This window comes from Mchenga conophoros, linkage group LG17 (genome assembly GCF_057382185.1).
Source record: "Mchenga conophoros isolate Kocher_MC1m ecotype Shallow Benthic linkage group LG17, M_conophoros_male_GT1.1, whole genome shotgun sequence".
Taxonomy (NCBI): domain Eukaryota; kingdom Metazoa; phylum Chordata; class Actinopteri; order Cichliformes; family Cichlidae; genus Mchenga; species Mchenga conophoros.
This window is the reverse complement of record NC_140542.1, coordinates 16,926,392-16,946,877: the sequence shown is the minus strand read 5'-3', so window position 1 is coordinate 16,946,877 and position 20,486 is coordinate 16,926,392. Positions and strand designations below refer to the sequence as shown.

Genomic DNA, 20,486 nt, shown 5'->3' with positions numbered 1-20,486 from the left:
TTATTGTGCAAATGGAAGAAAGAAGTCCTACATATTTGTTTAATATGTGCATTGAATGACTCCAAGGTTCCTCACAGTGTTACTGGAGGCCAAGGTAATGCTATCCAGAGTAAGAATCTGGTTAGATACCATATTTCTAAGATTTTATATTTGATCAGTGGTTGTTGATAAATGGTTGTGATAATTTGCATATTAATGATCAAGAAACTGACATCGCAACCCATTGTTCACCAGTGGTGCTAGTTTCAGTCATTGCCCATATGTGCTCTTTACAAGGTTGGGGAAACGTGCAGTCAGCAGAGACTGAAGAAGTCACTTGGATGAGTGACAAAATGTAATGCATAATGCAAACACCACTGAAAACACAACATCCAGATGAACAGAATCAACATTTTGGGATTTCCTTACCTGGATGATTGAGCATGCATCATGACATATACAAATACCTAATGCTAAACAGAAATCCAGTTATTTTGTGCTGATCACTTTGATCTCAGGCCCGACTCAAGCTGCTGCCACACAGAACTGGTCAGCTGAACATTGTGGGTGTAGTGTACAACCTGGCTGCAGGCTCCTCTGGCGAAATGGCTTCTAGCACTGAAGGTAAATTTGACCTCATGTCAACTCATATGCTTTATTATTATTTGATGAAGACAGAATGTTTTTCCATTTGCATTATGCATTACATGGTATTTAAAAAAATAAATAAATAAAATTCCAATATGTTGTACTTTTTTTTTTTTGTCTTGCTGCCAGTTAGAAACCATATGGATTTCCTCTTGTTTACAGACCAGCAGACTCTAGATTTGATGGTTCGTGGGAAACAGGACTTGAACATCCTTGGCCCACGTCTTAATCTGACCAAAGAGGACAAGATGTCAGTTCGTCATGGTCCTGATCGACGTCTGAATCCCATCATAACAGCACCTATGCCCCTGATGGAGGTAGGACTTATTCTGAAAACCTTCATGGATGTAGTCATCATGAAATCACTTTACTGGGTTTTAGATTCTGCATGTTGAAAACATTTTTTTCTATGTTAGTTCTATGGAGTCAGATGTGGGAAAACTTTGATGGGAGGGTAGAGTTTGAAGTTGAAATAATGCTAGCAAGCTTTGCTAGAGAACAGAAACTATAAACACACATACACATGGATCTAACGGACAAACATATCTAATTCGACAGTAACATGCAATGTTAGTTTTTTGACAGGCTGTATCATATATATTATGAATATCTGTCACAGAATTCAGTTCAAATCCAAAAAATGACATCTACACTACAGACACAGTCGAGAGTTCTTGTTTCAAATAAGGCTCAACAGACACATACTGGCTACTGGTCAGTCAACACTCCTGTCCAGATGGATGAACTATTAAAAAACAATTGTGAAAAAGAATTATTATTTTTTTCATTTTGTTTTTTTGATTTGTGGATAATGACTCCATTATTGTTGGCTGGAGCCTTAGAAATGTCTTTTTAAGTCTTTCCAGGTGGATAGATATCAATGATTTTCTCATCTGTTCTTGAGTTTCTTGACATCGTGACAGGATGTGTTGCATGATGATGTTTTAGCCTACTTAAATTTGTTAGACATGTTCTATTGAAGTGACTTATTGATTCAACAGGTCTGGTTTATTACTGTTAATGAATGATTCAAGCTGTGGGACATTCATTTTTTTCACGTAGGGCCATGTGGGTTTGGACAGCTTTCTGTCCTTATAAATTAAATCTTCTACCAGAAACTGCATTTTCGTTTTATTGTTTACTGTTTGTCTAATATTTAAATTTGATGATCTGAAACATGTGTAACAAATTAGCATAATTAGAAATTAGGAAGGGGAAAAATACTTTTTTCCCCTTCCCCAGTAGCAGCTGGGCTTTTAAAACAGGCTTCCAATGAACCTCTACTTGAATATCTATGCTTTCAAGTGTAGTTTCACTTATGTGTGGTGATGCTGCAGTATTGCTTTCTGTTTATTACTCTGTGTGTGTGTTTGTATGTCAGGTTTTTTTCCTGCAGTTTCCCACTGCTCTGCTGTGTGGCGAAATCCGAAAAGCATATGTTGAGTTCTGTAATGTCAGCGGTGTTGCTTTGTGTGGCCTGCGAGTGGTGTCCACACACGCCGCTTTCTTCACCTTTGGCAGCCAGGCCACGACACCCCTCAGCCCGACGTCAGCTGAAAATTGTTCACCTTATAAAACCGTGGCCACACCTCTCCAGCGGGCCTCAGAAGCCACTGAGAGTCTGGTTTCAGCTGATGATTTCCGACAGCCATCTGGTGTGATAGAAATTCCAATAGATGGCAGCATCCTGCAACCAGGGCAGTCCACTCAGCTGCCTCTCTGGCTGAGAGGACCAGACCAGGAGGGAGTCCATGAAATCAACTTTCTGTTCTATTATGAGAGCGCAGAGAAAGGACTCAAGATAAGGTAAAAATTGAAAATTAAGCACTTTTGTGAACTGACCTGTAGGCATACATATCATTTCTTGGAACATATTAGTATTTTTCAAAGAAACATGATCAGCCTGAAATGTAACTTACATAAATTAAGGATTGAAAAATACTTCTATGTATGTATTTTTTGATTATATTGACAAAAAGTAGATTATTTCAGTGCCGGGGCACCAGTGAAGAAAAGGGTCATGTAGCCGTGGGAAAATAATTATTTGATCTCCTGCTGAATTTGTAAAGAGAAAACTTACAAAGAAATAAACAGTCTATATGTGAAATGATAGTTTTAATGGAGAGAGATAAAATATCAACAAAACATTCTAGAAATAAACACGTTACATAAACCTTATAATTTTATTTGCATGTCAAGTATTTGGTCCCCAAGCAAAACATGATTTAGTATTTTTTTGGAGAAGCCCTTGCTTGCAAAGTGCTTTGTCAGCAAGACGGTGCTTTTGACCCACTCTTCTTTACAGAAACTCTAACTCCAGGCAGGCAGCATTCAAGAAACTTGAAGTTAAGCTCCCTCTACAGATTTTCTATAGGACGGAGGAAGAAGATTGGCTTGGCTACTCATAAACTTTAAGCCCTTTTTCCATTAGTACCTACTCAGATCGGCTCACCACAATTCAACTTAGATCAAGTATCACCTAATGTGCGTGGTCATTGATATAGCAACGTGTCCGAGCGTCCCGTGATGTAATTAGTATGCGACACAAATGCTATAGCAAAGGTGGACGTCAAGGCAACAATATACCTGCTGCTCGGTCTGTGGCTTTTGATCAGAGTCGAGGGGATCACGGAGTTGTTTTTGTTTGTTTTGGTGTTTGTGTTGGATTTTGTTTGTTCTTTCCCTTGTTGCCGTTTCAAAAAAAAATGGCAGTTTTGAATTTTGTGAACGAAACACTCTCATGACTCATCGAACGACGCCACTGACCAGCCAATTGGTGGCATGCAGTCTGATGACGTCACATTTTAGTACCATTCTGATTGCTTGGAGCCACAGCCATGCAGGTGCTATGACCTTGTCCCGTAGTGTATTGAAGTCATCCACGTTTGGGTCATACTCAGCTTTTCTCTTCCTCCAAATAAGGTGGTTCAAGTTGCTCAAGAGCTCGATTTTAGTTTCATCTGATTATAATGCTTTATCTTAATCATTTAGATGTTCACTGGCAAGCGTGCGATGGGCCTGTACTTGTGCCGTTTTTTGAGCAGGGCAAATTCACGGGTGCTGTAAGATTTAAATTCATAATGGAGTAGTGTATTACCGATGGTGTTCTTGGTGATTCTCCTCCCAACTGCCTTTAAGTCATCAACAAATCTCTCCCATGTATTCTTGGGATGATATATCACCTTTCTCATGATAATCCTCATCCTGTTATTGCAAGATCTTGTATAAAGCTTCAGTTGAGAACCATCGATAGGTGTTTTATATTTCTTATTAATCACACAAGCACTTGTCAACTTCTCACCAAGCTTCTTGCTTCTTCCAGTCTTGTGGATGTGTACAATCTTGTCCCCGACATCCTTTGACAGCTCTGTGGTCTTGCCCATTGTGGTGGAGAGCTTGGAGTGTGAATGAATTGATTTAGTGGACAAGGGTGCAACAAGTTAATCTGGAATTGTTTGAAATCTGTTTGCCACATGGGCACGCAGCTGATCTTTGTGAGCCAGAACTCTGCCTAGGTTGTAGGGGATCAAATACTTTGATCATTTAATATCACCAGTTTATAACTTTTATGTAATGTATACAAAGTTCTTTACACGTTCTGTGTGACAAAGTCTATAAATCATATCCTTATCTGGATTAAACATGGCTGTTTTGGGTACGCACGGACTGGACTGTGACCTTAACAAAGAAATTTATTTTTTTTAGTTTGCTGTGTGTGGGGTCACATAATGGCACAAGCCATAGTTCAGGTTTGTGTATGTTTGTGCTGAAAGTTCTCATAATCCTTGGGAAAAAACAATAAGGCTTTCTCTTTTCCCTCTCTCCGCATGTAAAGTCACCGGGTGCTGCGCCACACAGTATTTATCTGTGCTAGTCGGTCTTTGAGCATACAGGCATCAGCCTGTCGCAGCAGTGTTCCTCCACATCACTGTCTGGATGAAAAAGGCAGTAGTGGAACCCTTGTCTTTATTGATGTGGAGAACATCAATACGGTGAGATGCTCAGCATAGCACACACAGTTACATAGTTAAATCATGCCTGCTGCACAAATAACGATTGAACATTACTCTTCTCACAGAATGAAGGTGGTGTGCGAGAGTTCCACATCGTTCAGGTCTCGAGTAGCAGCCAACATTGGCGCCTTCACAAGTACATCAACCCGAACAAGGATAAAGGTGAGGTCTGGTACACCAGGAGATTTGTGCTTCATTTCATTTAATGGGCTAGTTCAGTTTCTCCATACAGTGTTAGCATGATTGATGAATATAATTTTCTATGGTGAAGTTCAAAGATTCAACCCATTAAAAACAATTGCTTCTAGAGCAGCAGCTGACCGGTCCTGTGCCCATGAATTTTAATTATTTGTGATGAAGCTAGATCTCCTTCAGAGGTTCAAAATCATGCCTCTTTCACTTTCATTTTGGGAAAGTGGAACATCTACACCACAGCAGCAGTGATCACTGAGATCCTTGGCTACAAGATGAACAGTGTCATGGAGCAGACCTCTCCATGGAGAAGGAGATTGAAGGCCAATATCAAGGCAGCACTAAGAGAAGTTAGCCAACTATTAGAGCTGCAGAAAGGTGTGATTAAGAAAGGAATGTCTGAGAAGTACAGCAAGCTGCCCATACAGGAGGCCAGACATTCAAGACAAAGTCTGAATCATAAACAGTTGGACAGCACCAGTCACCAACATGATTCACGCCTACCTACTGAAGAAGCTAACGGCATTCATGAGCGCCTGGCAGTATAAGATGAGATAAGATAAACCTTTATTATTCCCACACGTGGGAAACTTGTGTCACAGCAGAAAGTGGACAGTGCAAAGTTACAGTAGCAAAAATTAAGAAAAACAATGGAACAAGATAATAAGAATAACATACTATATACAACAGAATAAAATACTACACTGTCAGAAAACAAAAATACACTTAGACTTACACTTATAAATGAACCAGCTGCTAATGGATGAGTTGCACCTGGAAATAATCCCCCAGAAGGGATCAGTCAGTATATTAGCAATACATCGAAGCTCCGGTCAGGTATCATAGCTGCTAACATGAACAGGCACATAGCTCAATACATGAGTGAAATGGCAGAAATACCAGTTACTAGCAGATAAAGCAGTCAATTAAGACTGTAAGATCAGACTGTGACCAGTCTGTACACCACCTGGACTGATTGCAAGAAATCCTACGACTCAATGTCTCACACATGGATCCTGATGAACAACACTAGAGGCCAACTTTAAGGAAATTGCACAAGTTGCCAGCAAGTACCACTGACTACCAATGACTAGATCAATGGATATAGTCTGTAGAACAGAGTAATCAGTAAGCACTTCTTTTATATGGATGACATCAAGAGAAACCTAATGTTATTTCCTTTAACTAGTGAGGGACAGTAACATGCAGGACTTTTTTATGAACAACAAACTTTTTTCCAGGCTACATGAAGGTGTTTTGAATTAGTGATATGTCATTTTCTTTCCACCATACAAGTGATCTCCACTGTTTTCTTCTTCAATGCCATGTGCCAACAGTGTGGAGCAGCTATCTGATCTAGTTGTACAGAGGTCGGATTATCTTCTTAATACATTTACATCGTCGCTGCGCGTGACTGTGGAGACTGTGGATCATTTGAAAACGAAACCCCCAAATCAGAAGTACTTGACTTCCTGGTATAACTGTCAAAGGCGAACATTAAAGGAGGGATTATATGGTTAAACTTAGTTACAGCACTTTGAGGATACTGTTTCATTTTCAGTGTCTCTGGTATATGTCAGAACGAGATCTAGCGTGTGATTAAAGTGGTGGGTGAGTTCTTTAATATTTGTGAGAGAAGTGAGTTGAGTCTAATAATGGATTAAATGAAAGAAATCAGACAGAAACTGGATATTGATGTGGATCGTAACTTGTCTTTTTCTTCCTTTTCTCCTTCAGAATGTAAACTTGGCAGCAGAGAAAGAGCCAAGCTGTGTTTTAGGGCCACACGTTGCAAACCCAGTGAAGGTACTTTTAGTGAAAAAACAAACCCCATCAGTTAGGCCATTTTCAGTGAGCATGAATTTCACAGTTCTGTCTGTTATTTCTAGCTACCTCTAAGGCTGTAGAGAAGTACACTTTTTCAGACCTGAGTATGGGAAATGAACAGGTGAGTAGAACATACACTTCACAATATACAATTTTCTGTTATGGTTGTATGTTCTCATGCTTTGTCATAGTTGTTTTTTGGGGATGTTTTTTGTTTGGTCCCAAAAGGTTGATTATTTTCATCTGGACGAAGCGTTTCCAGTGGGAGAAACGCTTCGTCAGTCATCCAAGTGACTTCTTCAGTCTCAGCTGACTGCAGGTTTCACCAACATTATAAACAGTACATTTGCACAATAACTGAAACCACTGAAAGAAGAATGTGCTCTGAGGTCAGTAGCTTGATCATTAATATGCAAATTGTCATGACCAACGATCAACAACCACTGATCAAAGCCTATTGAACAATGGCCATGAGCACCATTCACAGAGTTGGGGAACGGCTGCAATCACAGCATTGTAAGATGGTGAAAGATGTACCCTTAGGCCCCCTCTTCGATTCAGAGATGGTCTTTCCCTTTTCATGTAAATGGTCTCCTTGACTCTGCACTCACACCAGCGTTCCTCCCTGTCCAGGATGTGTACATCCTCATCATTGAAAGAGTGTCCACTAGCCTGTAGGTGTAAATAGACTGCAGAGTCCTGGCCTGATGAGGTAGCTCTCTGTGTTGTGCCATCCGCTTCGCCAGAGTTTGTTTGGTTTCCCTGATGTATAAATCCTGGCAATCCTCCTGGCACTTCACAGCATATACTATATTACTCTGTGTTGGGGGACCCGATCCTTGGGGTGCACCAGTTTTTGGTGTAACATGTTTTGGGGTTAAAAGCCACAGGGATGCTGTGTTTAGAGAAAATGTGTCTCAGCTGTTCCGATATTTCTGACAGATAAGGGATCGCTAAAGGTTTTCACTTCGGCAGCAGTTGTCCTTCTCTCCTTGATCACCTGGAGCTTTCTTTAGGAGCCTTCCCAGCTTTGACAAATGTCCAGCTGGGATATTTACATTTACTCAGTAGGCTGGTTTCAGTTATTGTGCAGATTTACTGTTCATAAGGTTGGGGAGACCTGCAGTCGGCTGAGACTGAAGAAGTCACTTGGGTGACTGACGAAACGTTTCTCCCACTGAAAACTCGACGTCCAGATAAACAGAATCAACCTTTTGGGATTTCCTTATCTGGATGATTGAGCATGCATCAAGACATTTTTGCCTCGTGTTTGTTGTAAAACAAATTTAAAGCTAGAAGGAACCATCTAGAAATGTTTGCCTACTTCTATGTAAGCTTTTTAACAAACAGTAACTCTTTCTGAATTTTGTGGAATTGAAAATGTGTTGTCAAGAAAACAGTGATGTAGCAGCATTATTTAATTCAATATGCTGTCTAACAGTCATCTATTAATGTATCATTGAGTTAAGGAGGAACGTTGGCGAAGTTCAGTTGTGTCGATGTTTAAATTTCCTTTAACTGACTGGCCTGCATGGAGAGAGGGTCTAAGTGATAGAGAGTGAATGGTGCTGTCTTTGTCTAGATCATCAGTTCTACCACACCATGTGGGGATTTCTTCTTCCGCTGCCTGACGTTAGAAACTCAGGAAGCATACGGAGCATCATCCAGGATATCATCAGTCAGCAAGAGTCAAGGCTCTGTACCCACTGAGAACAGAAGTTCAGACCTGACAGATATTGCCAAGGAGTGCAGTGAGCTGGACCTCAACATAATTGTCATTTGGAAGGTAAGAGAGTTTAGTGATACATGGATGGATAGATGTGTAGCACTGTAGATATTTACAGATAGCGAGCACCAGAGTCTCGGTTTGCAAGAGCAGTTTATAACTGGAGATCCTAAAATCCAGACTACTGTAAATGTTTAAATGCTGGCTTTTTTATGGGATATAAAACACACAAAAATATAGAGAGAGAATTTCTAATGCACATTAATCTATTCATCCAAATTGCAGCATAAAAATAAATAATGGAAGAAAACAAAAATACAGTTAAGTCCTCTGTGCGTAGCAGTGACAGAAATGATGGTGTGGTCTTACCACAGTTTAGAAATGTGTTCTTATCTCTTGAATATAAGTTGATCCAGCAGGAATAGTTATCTTAGGGGTGGCTCGCTATCACGGTTTCACAATCTCAGTTTTACAGGTTCACAGAGCAAAGTTGTCCACTCGGCTAAAACAAACAAAAATCAGGTCAAATCCTCATTCATAAGTAATCAGGATAGATTTTAACCATAAAGGCTGGAGTTGGACACAAGGTTTATAATATAAATGCATCTGTTCTCAACTTGCTTGGGAGTTTAATCTCTCTCCGTCACGCTGGTTTCTGCTATCCACACTACAGTCTCTTTCTCACACTTAGTGTTTTTTTCCTTCCACCAGTGAGTGGCGCTGTAGTTACAATGATTGATTGCCAGAAAATAAGATAAAAGAACAATACACCAAAAACAAAAATACAAGTCACCACCACCAATGAAATCATACATGCTCATACTCATTAAGGGATCATTCTTAAATGTGCAATATACATTAGATCATATTAACCCTGGATGGATATTTTGATGGACAATAACCATTTTGTGCATGTCTGTCTAACTAGGCTTATGTGGTTGAGGACAACAAACAGCTTATCCTGGAGGGCCAACTCCATGTTGCACTGCAGACCATCGGAAAAGAAGCCACTTCTTTGACTGCTAAGGAGGTACTGCAAGCTCTTTGTTTTTAGTCTATTTTTCTAAAATAAAACCAGCATAAGAAACCTAAACTTAATCCCACTTTTGATTATTCTTAGAAATAATGCAGAACTTTAAGCCCAAAAGCTAATATAATGTTTTATTTCAGGAGGGTTTTAAATATTTTATATAATGCTGGTATGATTACTTTTATTTGTTAGAGCAAGTCTTCTTTAATAGTGTATGTGTGTTCATCTTCAGGAAGCTCAGGAGATGGTGCTCCTCAAGTTTAAATCAGACCTGCCTCCTCCAGTCATTCTTCCCTCTGCAGAGTTTTGTCAGCTCATCAAAACCAATCTACACTACCCTGAAACCTGCACACACCCATTTGTGCAGGAAAGGTGAGGCACCTGGCGTGTTGTTTTTCCTAACACAATGTTTGGTCCAAGTGATTACAAAAGGTTATTAAACAGGTGCATCTCTCTGAAATGTTCTATCAGATTTAGAAACGTATTCTTCAGATAAGAGATGGGACAGACTACGAGCAAAGGTTAATGTATAGCTCTCGCTTTAAAAAAAGCTTTCACACTAGGAAAGCCCCCTGGGATCCATAGAGTTAAGTTAAACTCAAGAAGTTACTCCAGGCTGAACTAAATTATCTCATCAATTCTGTTTGGCACTGTGTTGGAAATGAATTCTTTTGAAGGTCTGCATAAGACCCTTAGGCACATAGACCAACACAGATTTCCTTTTTGCAAGTCTTTATTGTAACCATAACCATTAAGAACCACCAAATGAGGAAAAACATTCAAATTTTATGTGATCTCCTTATTTTCTCAAGTTTAGGATTATTTTGTCATCTTTACTGCTGGAAAATAAAAAGAAGACTGTGCAAAGTAATTAGTAAAGCAAAAGGCTGCTAGCTGGTTAGAGAGTGAGGTAGAAAGAAGAGAGAGGACAAATAACAATATAGGAGAAAGACGATTTAAAGGTTAATGGTATGCAGTGATGGTTACACAATTAAACATATGGAGAGTCAAAAGAGGTCAGTGTACATATTCAGTGGAAGCTCCTTAAACAGCCTTTGTCTATAGCAACATAAGAGAAGGTTCAGGGTGTTTTGATATAGCTATAAACACATAAAGCATTATCACAAAGGAGCATTAAGCCTTACCTATAGTAGAGCTTGGATTTTATTCTGTCTCACATATCCAAACTCAGGATCAAATATATGATACTATGGGTTTTTATGATATGATGGTGGCCGATTATTTGGGACTGTTTGGCTTTGTTTGGATTTTTAAAAATAAAGTGATAAGTGAAGCTCTTTAGAAATAATGTCTTGCAGTTTTAAAAAATTAGTTGTGCGGCTTATAATAACCACATGCACAGAGCAGTTTTTCAGTGCCATCCTAAGACAGGATAATAAGATGTTACCATGTTTGGCAGTATTTAGCATTATTACATTTATCCATCCCATCCTCTGTTTGTAGACCTTTATTGTTTGTTTAGAATTTTTCCTATTCGCAAATATTTTTTTTGTTAATAAAAAGCTGCGTTTCTCTTTGTGCCTAGTCTCTGTTTGGTGCCAGTTACTCTGACTCTGTCCAACTGCTCCTTGGCTCAGGTAGATGTCATCATTGACTTAAGACACAAAAGCAGCAGGTAGGTTTCTTAAAACAACATGTGTTCCTTCCTCACATGATTACTTTGTAAGGAAAATGGAGACAAAACTGTTGTGGACAGTGGATTTCACTTAAATAAGACTGACGTTGCTCTTTTTCAGTATAAAATTCAGCTGATACATACAGTGGCTTGAGAAAGTATTTATTTTTCATATTACCTCAAGATATATTTTTTTTATAATTAAAATTTAGCTCAAGTTTAGATTGAACTCGGAATGACCATGGGGGAAAATGGTAGAAAATCTGAGCCACAGAAGTATTCAAACCCTTTGTTGTAGCTCCTAATTATCCTGTGATGCATCCTGGTTGAGTATCCACTAGTAGACAACTGAAAGAAGTCAACTCTCTATAGAGCATCTCAATTAAATTGCAGTGATACACACATTAGGACCAGGATGTAAAGCTTATAGTGTTCCCAACAGTACACGGGCCTCAATAACTGAAAAAGTAGACCATCAAGACTCCATTGAACTGTGTGAACAAATTGAGTCAAAGAGCAAGCATTTCTTTGGTTAGTTGATCCAACAGTAACCACAGATACTTGAGGCAGAATGTGAAGATGGTTTCTAACATGAGGTCAAAATAACACATTTTTCTAATATCAGGTGATAAGTTGTGACCTCTTAAATGTAGCATTCTTTTCCAAAAGTACTTGTTTTTTAACATAACACTTCTATTTGTCTCTTCCAGCCCAGAGTCCCTGGAGGTCCACAGCTCATTTGCTTGGGTGGGTCAGTCCCAGTACAAGCTGCAGCTAAAGCCCAAGGAGGTATTGTGTCTAACACTGCAAGCCTGTTTCCTTCAGGCGGGAGTCTACAATCTCAACACTCCCAGAGTGTTTGCCAAGCCATCTGAGCAGAGCATCATGTGTGAGACAAGTCAGCAGACGGCTACTCCTGCTCTTATAGTCATCAGCAATGCCTGAAACGAGCCCGATGGTCTTCAGGCACCTCTAGACCGTGCTGTGTGTTTTAACTCCATTCAAGGACCATTGACATAAATTCCTGGATAGACTGAGCATTTGTTCCGTCAGTTTTTGCAATACTGTAAGAAGAGCTGTTTACATCCTAAATTGTACATCTTTTTATTCAGTCTGCAGTCCTTTCAAAGGCAAAATGGGCACTGACGACTGAACCGCATTTGCTGCCCATTCTCTAACAGTCTACAATTTCATTATGCACACGTTGTATTTTGTTTCTGGACCAGTGAGTCAAACTGTGTTTAACCTCAACATATTGTCATTTAGCTCTTGTATGCACTTGAATTGAAATCTTTTCTGGAAATTATGTAATTTATTTATATATAACAAATTGGTTGTAAATAGAAAATAAAAGTCTAATGATACTGTAAAGGAATGTCAAGGTCATGGCATCTTTTTTTTTTTTTTTTTCCTGGTAATTTTGGACTACAGCCTCTGCATTATAGAATCAAATATTCACATGTGGTGGTTATTTGCGTAATTTAGCGAAGAAAGTTTGTAGCACATAATCTGGAGTACACTGAAACAAGACTTCCATGGCAGCTTACAAGACAAAGAGTACAATGAAAAAGCACTTTATTAATCCTCATTAGTAACTTATCACACCTAAAGGTCTCTTGTCTGTGTTACAGCAAATTACTTAGTTATCACAGTTTCATTTGCAGTAAAGTCTTGATTCAAGACAGTAGTTGTCAGAAAATGATTAGAAGTGAAAGTTTAGAGAAACTGACTCGCTATGGTAACCTGGTTTATAACAGGTTTACCACCTTAATTACGAATGACATGGATAATAACAGTTAGTGTTACAGTTGCTTTTTCAATTAATTTCTGTCTTCCCTTTTCTTAATTAATATTCATACGTGAGTTGGTGTTAATGAGACGTGTAAATCCCTGCTTTGAAGAAACTGGCCAGATTATTTTCACAATGAAAGTCAAACAACAACCATAAGTTCTCTTTAAAGCTGTACATAAATGTGCTTCTTTGGGTCACTCCAGCGAGTATCAGTCTCCTTGTTGGTTCACGAGTGGTTCATACTGTGACGATCGTCTGTAGAGAACATAGTGCTGAGTGATAAAAAGGATGTCAAACACGATGGAGAACAGACCCAGACCGAACTTTGTAGGATCACCAAACACCAGCTTCCACTCATCTGAGGATCAAAATTAATACAGAGATACCGTCAAAATGCTCCAGTGCTCACATCAACAGTACAGGTGGTAAAGTAGATGCACCTATTTTATCCATTTAAAAATCCTAATTCTTCTCAAGTTATCACTTCTCCATGCCGCCCACAGGGCGAGGTGACAACAATACCCATCAGCTTCTTATAGCTGAGGGGTAAAATAAGCACAGTAAACACACTTTTACTTTTCATGTCAACATTTCCTTTCTTTCCGTCGCTTCAGAAATCCTGCTTATTTCATTAAATATTTTTGTATGTACAGTAAGCAAACTACTGTAATTACCATTGTTATAAGACTGCAGAATCATCTGGAGAATGCTGAAGAATCCACCAGTGAAGTCCAGTAACACATTGCCAATGCTCCATCCTTCAGTACTCTGTCTTTTGTAGTTCATGTATGCCTGGAAACACAGGAAAGCCATCAACTGTATTCACTGCTGATAAAAATAAATATGGCATAGAACATTTGAGACTTGTACACTGCTCAAAAATCATCAGGTCATATCAGGTGAAGAGAGGAGGTGCCCCTCTAGTGCGCCTATTGTTAATTTCATTAACATTAAGCAGCTAAAACTCTTTAATAACCCCCTGCTAATTAACTGACCAAGATCAATATCCCAACTTAATGACACACTCTAATTAAAAAGTGTTTTGTTTAGCAGTGTATTAATCAGGTTAGATGTGAACATTGTATTTCTAAAACATGTTTACTGTAATAAATCTCTAACATGTGGCACTGTTACTGTAAAAGAAATGTAGACAGATGCACCACTGGTGGGCAGTGAAGGTGGGCATCAAAACACATTAAATCGATGGAACATCCAACAACGCAAGATTTTTTTTAATATGGTTTCAGTCTAGTATTCATTATTTAATGTGCAAGTCCAGTTTGTGTTTGAGTCTTACCTGTGGGACATATTTGATAAGAGTCACTGCTAGCTTAATGTAAGAGAAATAGTAAAGGTAGTCCAGCCAGGTGATTGTTTTGGCTACAGCAACAAATAAGCTGATCAAAGCAAACATCCAGCCAATCAGCAATAACACCAAGGCCGTCCGAGAGACTCTCTGTCCACCCCTCTGTAAGAAAAATGGCACATTATACACCCGTCCTGAGTCTGAGACATCCTGCCAAACAAACTGACTCTGTGATAAAAGTGATTTTGAGAGTCATGTCGTATTCAGTCTTAACAATAAAGTCATTACATTAAATTATTCTGCTCCTCTGCTTTAAGTGTCTTAAAGCAGAAAGTCTTTAAGTATATGAAATGACATACACATACCTCATACACAGTAGCCTGGCTGAAGTAGACCAAACACAGCAGGACAGCATGGAGACTGAAGAAAACATCATTAGCAGTCACAGGGTTGATTCCATTAGGGTTCCTCTTCAGAAACTCCTCCTACAGGAGGAGCACACAGTAGCTTAACAAAAAGTATTATGTATGTATTATGCAAAACCTAATGTTATTCTATACAAAGGCAACAGCCACTAGGTGGATCGTCCAGTGTAGTCGTGAAAAACATCAACTGATCATCAAGAAATGCCACAAATGGATGGAATGTCTTCAAATTCACAGACAGTTGAGTGAAAAGATCGTAGAGTTGTACTCAAGGAGACAGTATGTTAAATACAGTTATAAATCTAATTAAGCATTTAACTTTCAAAGGTTTCTCTAGACTCACTGGTACTGGCTGGTATCCTATTCTTCATGTGTATAAACAATGGAGTGTCCATTCAGTGGCTGGAGTTACCTTTATAGACGGTATCCAGAACAGTCCTATATTGAAGACGCTGTAAGCAATGAAACCCGTCAGGTTGAGAGCCAGGAAGTCAAAGTTGAGACCTACAACACTGAAGACAAACATGTTAGTTTTAATTGTGAGTAACTTTATTTTTAAAACATTCTACAAATTTCACACCACATTAAACCCAACACACAAGAGAGACTGAAGAGAAAAAGTCAGGGCAATCAATGTCATTCATTTTCTAGATTCTCCCTCCCCTCCGCCCTGTGTCAGATCTTTTCTTGATCTTGCCTGGTGTTGTAGGCCTTTGCCTCTACTGATATTGTGCCTAGACCTTGACCTTGTGCTGCCATGATTAGTGCCTCTGTGCTGTCTTTCAGTCCAGCTTTGTCCAGCCGCTGGTAGGATTTTTAGATTTTTAGACTTCTTCTGCCTGCCAACAGTACATGCTGTGCAGTGCCCTGTCCTTCCACGATGATTCCTCTTCTTAGTTCCTCTTCTTGCTCGGGTCCTTTTTCAGGTTTCTGCTGCCCGAGGTATCTAATAAGCACACGATCACTTGTGGCTGATGCACTCATGGCCCTTTGCTGTTTTATCCTGAATAGCAGTTCTGACACTCACTAGTCCTCTTTCCTTCCTTCTGCTTGGCGTACAGTCTCAGGGTGCTGGACTTGGGGTGAAACCCTTCATGCATGGTAAAAAGCTTTCCTGTCTTGAAGTCAGTGACTTCTATTTTTTCCTTTGACCAGCTCTGACAACTAGGTTGGGCGTAGGTGTCGATTGCCTGGCTCTTGTTCTTTCCATTCAGTTTACTCCTCTGGCCGTGACTTATTCTCTGCAGGTAGTTGCAGCTTTTCTATAGTGGACTCTTCCTGGTTCTCATTTGCCTTCCAAGGTACTTACAGCTATCCTCAATTTCTGCAATGTTGTCTTCTAGTAGTACAATCCACTCATACCTGACTACCTTCACTCTTTTTGGGCTTGAATTGAGCTCGATATCTATGTAAAGAAGCTAACATAGATATGTATCCGTAGCCAGTCTTGTTAGGTGTAAATCGTGTCAAGGCCTGGTTCTGTCTAACTTTTCAAATTTGAAACCCTTTCTTGGGTGTCTGCCACTGCAATGATTACTGGATCATGTTCAGGGAGGTTGCTGTGGTCCAGTAACTGCTTGTCTCCTTAAATCTCTATGCTCTTGAAACTGTACTTGGAGACACAACAAACCTTCTGACAAAGGCACTGATTTATGTACTGATGTACCGCCTTATGCTACCAGTAGTGATTTACTTTAGCCGAATGCAAAACTATTAAAAACAAAAAGATGAAGGGGAAAAAAAAAAAAAATCACACGTAAAACCATTTAGATAGATGTCAGTCTAACTACAAAATGATAACAATAATAAGAAGGAAATACATAGGGACAGATAAAAGATGTTTGAAAACTACCTTTTTCTCCTCCAGTTTTCGAAGGCTTGTGGATAAAAAGACACTGACCAGGCCAGAAAGTAAATCCAACCAATGACTTCACTAATTATGGACAGGACATTGCTATGGACAACTATGAAGCGGATCCTGACAGGCACACTGGAAAAAAAGATATAGCTTATGTACACAAAGAAACTGGACAGTTAATCAGTTAAAAAATAAAATGGCAGCAGACATCAGCCGGCCTCTGGTGGATCCCTCCATCCATACAATACAATACAACTTTATTTGTATAGCACCAGCAGTACACCAAAGTGCTTTACAATAAAAACAGGAAAATTCCATCTCATCGTGAGCATCATTAGCTCTGAGTAGTGCAGAATTAACAACTTTCTATCTTTTCAACCATTAGCTTATAACCATTTTGAGATCCAGACGTTTTGCGTGACAAAAGGGGACAAAGAAACCACGTTTCAGTGCGTTTGTGCTCTGCTGCTTCAACCAATGTCTTGTAATAGCTTGTACAGTCTGGAGAGAATTAAAAACTTAACAGGAGATTCACTGGCACCAAGACTCAGTTTATAAGATTTGGACACCAAATTTGAAGAAGAAAGTGGTCACTTTAAGATATTCAATTATTGCATTCAGTGAAGGAAATTATTTTCTTTGCGCTGGACTGACACCCACCTGTTGAGCTCTGTGCTGTTGGTAACCAGATATGTGGTCACCTGACCAACATCATGGGCTGTCACATTAAAACTGACAGCGGTAGCTTGTACTGGCATCATGACCTAAACAAAAAACTCACATAGATTTTGGTCTCTGCCTACTGTCACAAATACATTTTGATAAAAAATAATAATTTAGTTTCACCAAACTTAGATAACCCAGGTCTGATTTTGTCTTATAAATTCAAAAAACAGCAGCAAAAGAGGAACTGGCCTATGATAATAGTTATGGACTCCATCAACCTCTGAGAGGCTCTTTTTATACCCAATCATTCTTTAACCTTTCTGTAATCAGAGGTGTTGTTGTGTTCATATTATGATATTACAAAGTTATTAAAAAAACAAACATCCAACCTGACTTCCTCAAAAGTATCCTAGCTTGAAATGTTTTGTTAAGCCCATGTTTTGTTGCCTCATATGCAGCATCATTTTTTCATGTTTGGTTTCTTACCTCCTCAGGCACTGTGATTATAGACGAGTAGTTTATCTTGGAGCTGTGTGTTACATTTAGGTGAATCACAGCTGACTGGTTGAGAGGGGAACTGCACAAAGACACGAAACACCAAAGGGAACAATACAAATGTTAACGCTTGCAATAACAAAGTCTATATTAAATGCCAGTAGTAACACATCTTACTTCATATGGGTATAATATCGCTTCTCTTTGGTTCTATCTGCTATGTAATGTAGTTAACAATGGATTTAGAAAAGAAAAAACAGAAAGGTTGCTGATGACTGTGAGATGAAGTTCTGTATCCTTTAAAACTATGATGTAGCTATAAAAGTCTTGCAAATAATTCAATGTGTAGTACAAATGATAACTACAATTATTTCAATTAACCCAGAATCCAAAAAGGTTTTCCAGAATATAACTGTAAATGTATTACATGCTGAAAACACTGGTACTGTATACAGAATCGTTTTATTGCAATTTTAACAGGCTTTCTATTATTAAACACAGAAAGTACACTTATATATATCTACACTGGTAATATGGCTTATCTAAAATACTATTACCTGGAAGTAATAACGACGGCATTTTTAGAGTATTCCTCAAGTGTAACAGCCTGAGGAGCAAACAAACTCAATCTGGATTCTGAAGTACAAGCAGAGTTTTGGAGGGCAGCGTTAGTGTTAATTTCACATTTTATGTATTTTTCTGCAGTGAAACGGATTCATTTAATCATAACAGTTCATCACCAGACATGTTGGTCAACATCCAGAACACCAGCAGCTGAGCAGGTAGGCATCTCTTTCCCAAACCTTGGCCTGTCATCTCTGTAAAATTATGAAAACCTAAAGAAAAGAAAGCAGCCAGAAGTCATTGGAAATCAGAGCTATCCAATGCAATCATAATTATAGTGTAAGATAAGAGGATTAAACAGATACTTCAGGTAAAAATTAGGGGTGGGCTTTATACTGCATGTACGTGATCTATCGCAATTTTTTCCGTGTTTGATGAATAAATAAACCAGCTTAATTTCAGTTGTTTTATTTTGTCTCATGAATTCTTGTTTGATGTCCTTTTTGTTGCCGTGATCTTTTGTTTGTTAAAGGTCTAGTGTTGACCACAGAAAGAGACTTAATGTGACAGTATTGTCATTTGTGGAAAAACCTCTGTGTGCAACTGATGGTTAACAAATGGTTAAAATAAAACATTTCAATTCATTCAGACTTGTTGTATTCAAAGTTGAAAAAAATGGCCGATTTGAATGAGTATACCAGGGCAATTTTAGGCACTATAGGGTTGAAAATAAATATTTTTTTGGAGGCTTTTTAAACATATCATGATATATATTGTGTATCGCGATATATCCTCATATCGCCCAGCCCTAGTAAAAACTATTACTGAAAACACAATGTAGGCTGTAGATCATTTAATGTCTGTTATTCAAAGCCAAACACAGGTGAAAGTACAAAGGTCCTGTTTTTGTTTCATGTTTTAATAAGATTAATCAGATAAATATCTGTTTCCCGGGTTACCTGGATTTCATGTTAACTAGTTAGATTTGTTTACATATTTCACTCTCCGTGTTCCAGATGTTGCATCTGCAGATTTGTCAATTTCTGTGAGCAGGCTATATCATAGTTTATTTGACCTCACAAAAAAAAAGAAGACTGCAATTCCCAGGTCATGAAAATGCATATAGGTGTCAATATTATCTTCAGAGAACAATCCAAATTAAGCTAACTGCAAATGATTATAATACAGCTGCATTAACTCATTATATTGTATAAAATAAATAAATGTGCCTCATCATTCATCACACCTTTCATCACATCAGCTGGGCTGTTTGTTTGTGTTTATCCTCAGAGTGACTGATTTGATTTAAAATCGATAGTCATGATTTAAAAAGAAGACACTGAGTAGCGGATCACTCACGATGGAAACCAAAGTTTATCAATGAATCAGTTTGGAATAATTTCTTTCCAGTTGGCAGGTAAGTAAATGCTGTGTATTTCAGCATGAAACATGGCATAGAAAGTTTAGAAATGGAGCTGTAGTGCCTACCACTGATTTCATTGCTTCACCGACAAAAGTGATAACCAGCAGGTCATCCTAAATGCATGTCCATGTCAATATATTCTACGTTTAACATTACAAAACAGTGTTTCGTTAAATATACTGTATTAAATTAAACTTGTTGAGCTGATTCATACCAGTATAGCTTAGTAAAATAATTCACAGTTGTCTTCCTTGATATGCTGCCAACCTGCTTGAAAATTCTTCTCTTTTGGATATATGGTGTTACCCTCAGCCTTAAGGCTGCATGATTTGGTATACCTGCCCTTGATAAGTGGTGATAGTCACAGTTCACAGTCAAAAACTTTGCCTCTGTCCTAAAACTATTCACTTCGTCTTCATATGGAGTGTTTGAGGTGAGCCCCACGTAGCTCTGCTTCTCAATAGTTGGATTTTACTGATGTGCAGCAGAAATAAACTGAACTGACGGAACCTCCCCCACATTTCAGAAAATCTAGGGGATGTACCACAAGGAAGTTTAATACAACTATCACTGTTAGTATAGAGGGGTTTTTTTTTAGTATAGCGCACCAAAGCCAAGTTTATATAGATCAGACAAGACAAACGCATCTTCCAAGGAATCAAATGCATCAAATGAAGTCTAATAAAATAACAAAGTTGTCTGAGATAAAGCGATGTCTTCATCTTACCTATTTGGTCTGAAAGAACACGTACACACAAATAATAAAGCAATAGGCTTGCGTTAAGTAATGAACGAATAAATCTTTACCCGAACATATAAAAACTACTCGACAAAACACGTCCTCAGCTGTACTTCCCTAACAGATCACGGGATATCTTCTTCGTCCTATAACAGACGCTTCTATGT

At 38.7% G+C, this 20,486-nt stretch overlaps 2 protein-coding genes across 4 annotated transcripts in view; one reads left to right on the top strand and one right to left on the bottom strand.

Annotated features, from left to right (window-relative positions):
* trappc8 (trafficking protein particle complex subunit 8) overlaps positions 1 to 12,426 on the top strand; it is a 30,606-nt gene extending 18,180 nt beyond the window's left edge. For both annotated transcript variants that reach the window (XM_085250754.1, XM_085250753.1), the window contains 12 exons: positions 498 to 603; positions 790 to 944; positions 2,009 to 2,433; positions 4,463 to 4,619; positions 4,706 to 4,802; positions 6,570 to 6,638; positions 6,722 to 6,780; positions 8,242 to 8,445; positions 9,314 to 9,415; positions 9,648 to 9,787; positions 10,962 to 11,051; positions 11,762 to 12,426. In XM_085250754.1, the coding sequence (XP_085106880.1) occupies positions 498 to 603; positions 790 to 944; positions 2,009 to 2,433; positions 4,463 to 4,619; positions 4,706 to 4,802; positions 6,570 to 6,638; positions 6,722 to 6,780; positions 8,242 to 8,445; positions 9,314 to 9,415; positions 9,648 to 9,787; positions 10,962 to 11,051; positions 11,762 to 11,996 (1,839 nt within the window). In that variant the 3' untranslated portion in view covers positions 11,997 to 12,426. The remainder of the gene's footprint in view (positions 1 to 497; positions 604 to 789; positions 945 to 2,008; positions 2,434 to 4,462; positions 4,620 to 4,705; positions 4,803 to 6,569; positions 6,639 to 6,721; positions 6,781 to 8,241; positions 8,446 to 9,313; positions 9,416 to 9,647; positions 9,788 to 10,961; positions 11,052 to 11,761) is intronic.
* A 183-nt stretch (positions 12,427 to 12,609) lies between these two features.
* ctns (cystinosin, lysosomal cystine transporter) lies at positions 12,610 to 20,463 on the bottom strand. Of its 2 annotated transcripts, none has more exons than XM_085250756.1 (11): positions 20,388 to 20,463; positions 18,334 to 18,429; positions 18,151 to 18,229; positions 17,585 to 17,675; positions 17,093 to 17,196; positions 16,427 to 16,564; positions 14,987 to 15,086; positions 14,515 to 14,634; positions 14,141 to 14,311; positions 13,518 to 13,635; positions 12,610 to 13,201 (listed from the first exon to the last, which is right to left on the bottom strand). In XM_085250756.1, the coding sequence occupies exons 2-11, from the start codon at positions 18,407 to 18,409 to the stop codon at positions 13,053 to 13,055; spliced, it is 1,146 nt and encodes a 381-aa protein (XP_085106882.1). In that variant the 5' UTR covers positions 18,410 to 18,429; positions 20,388 to 20,463; the 3' UTR covers positions 12,610 to 13,052. The 2 variants fall into 2 exon arrangements, with proteins under 2 accessions (XP_085106882.1, XP_085106881.1); XM_085250755.1 differs by having other exon boundaries at positions 20,308 to 20,450.
* Positions 20,464 to 20,486: the final 23 nt, after the last annotated feature.

What these genes read in the sequence shown, in the direction of transcription:
- ctns (XM_085250756.1), bottom strand. Translation starts at nt 18,409, where the DNA reads ATGACAGGCCAAGGTTTGGGAAAGAGATGCCTACCTGCTCAGCTGCTG. An exon ending in GCCGTCGTTATTACTTCCAG is followed by an intron (nt 17,676 to 18,150) that starts GTAATAGTATTT and finishes GTCTTTGTGCAG; the next exon opens with TTCCCCTCTCAACCAGTCAG. An exon ending in TCTGCAGTCTTATAACAATG is followed by an intron (nt 13,202 to 13,517) that starts GTAATTACAGTA and finishes TTTGATCCTCAG; the next exon opens with ATGAGTGGAAGCTGGTGTTT.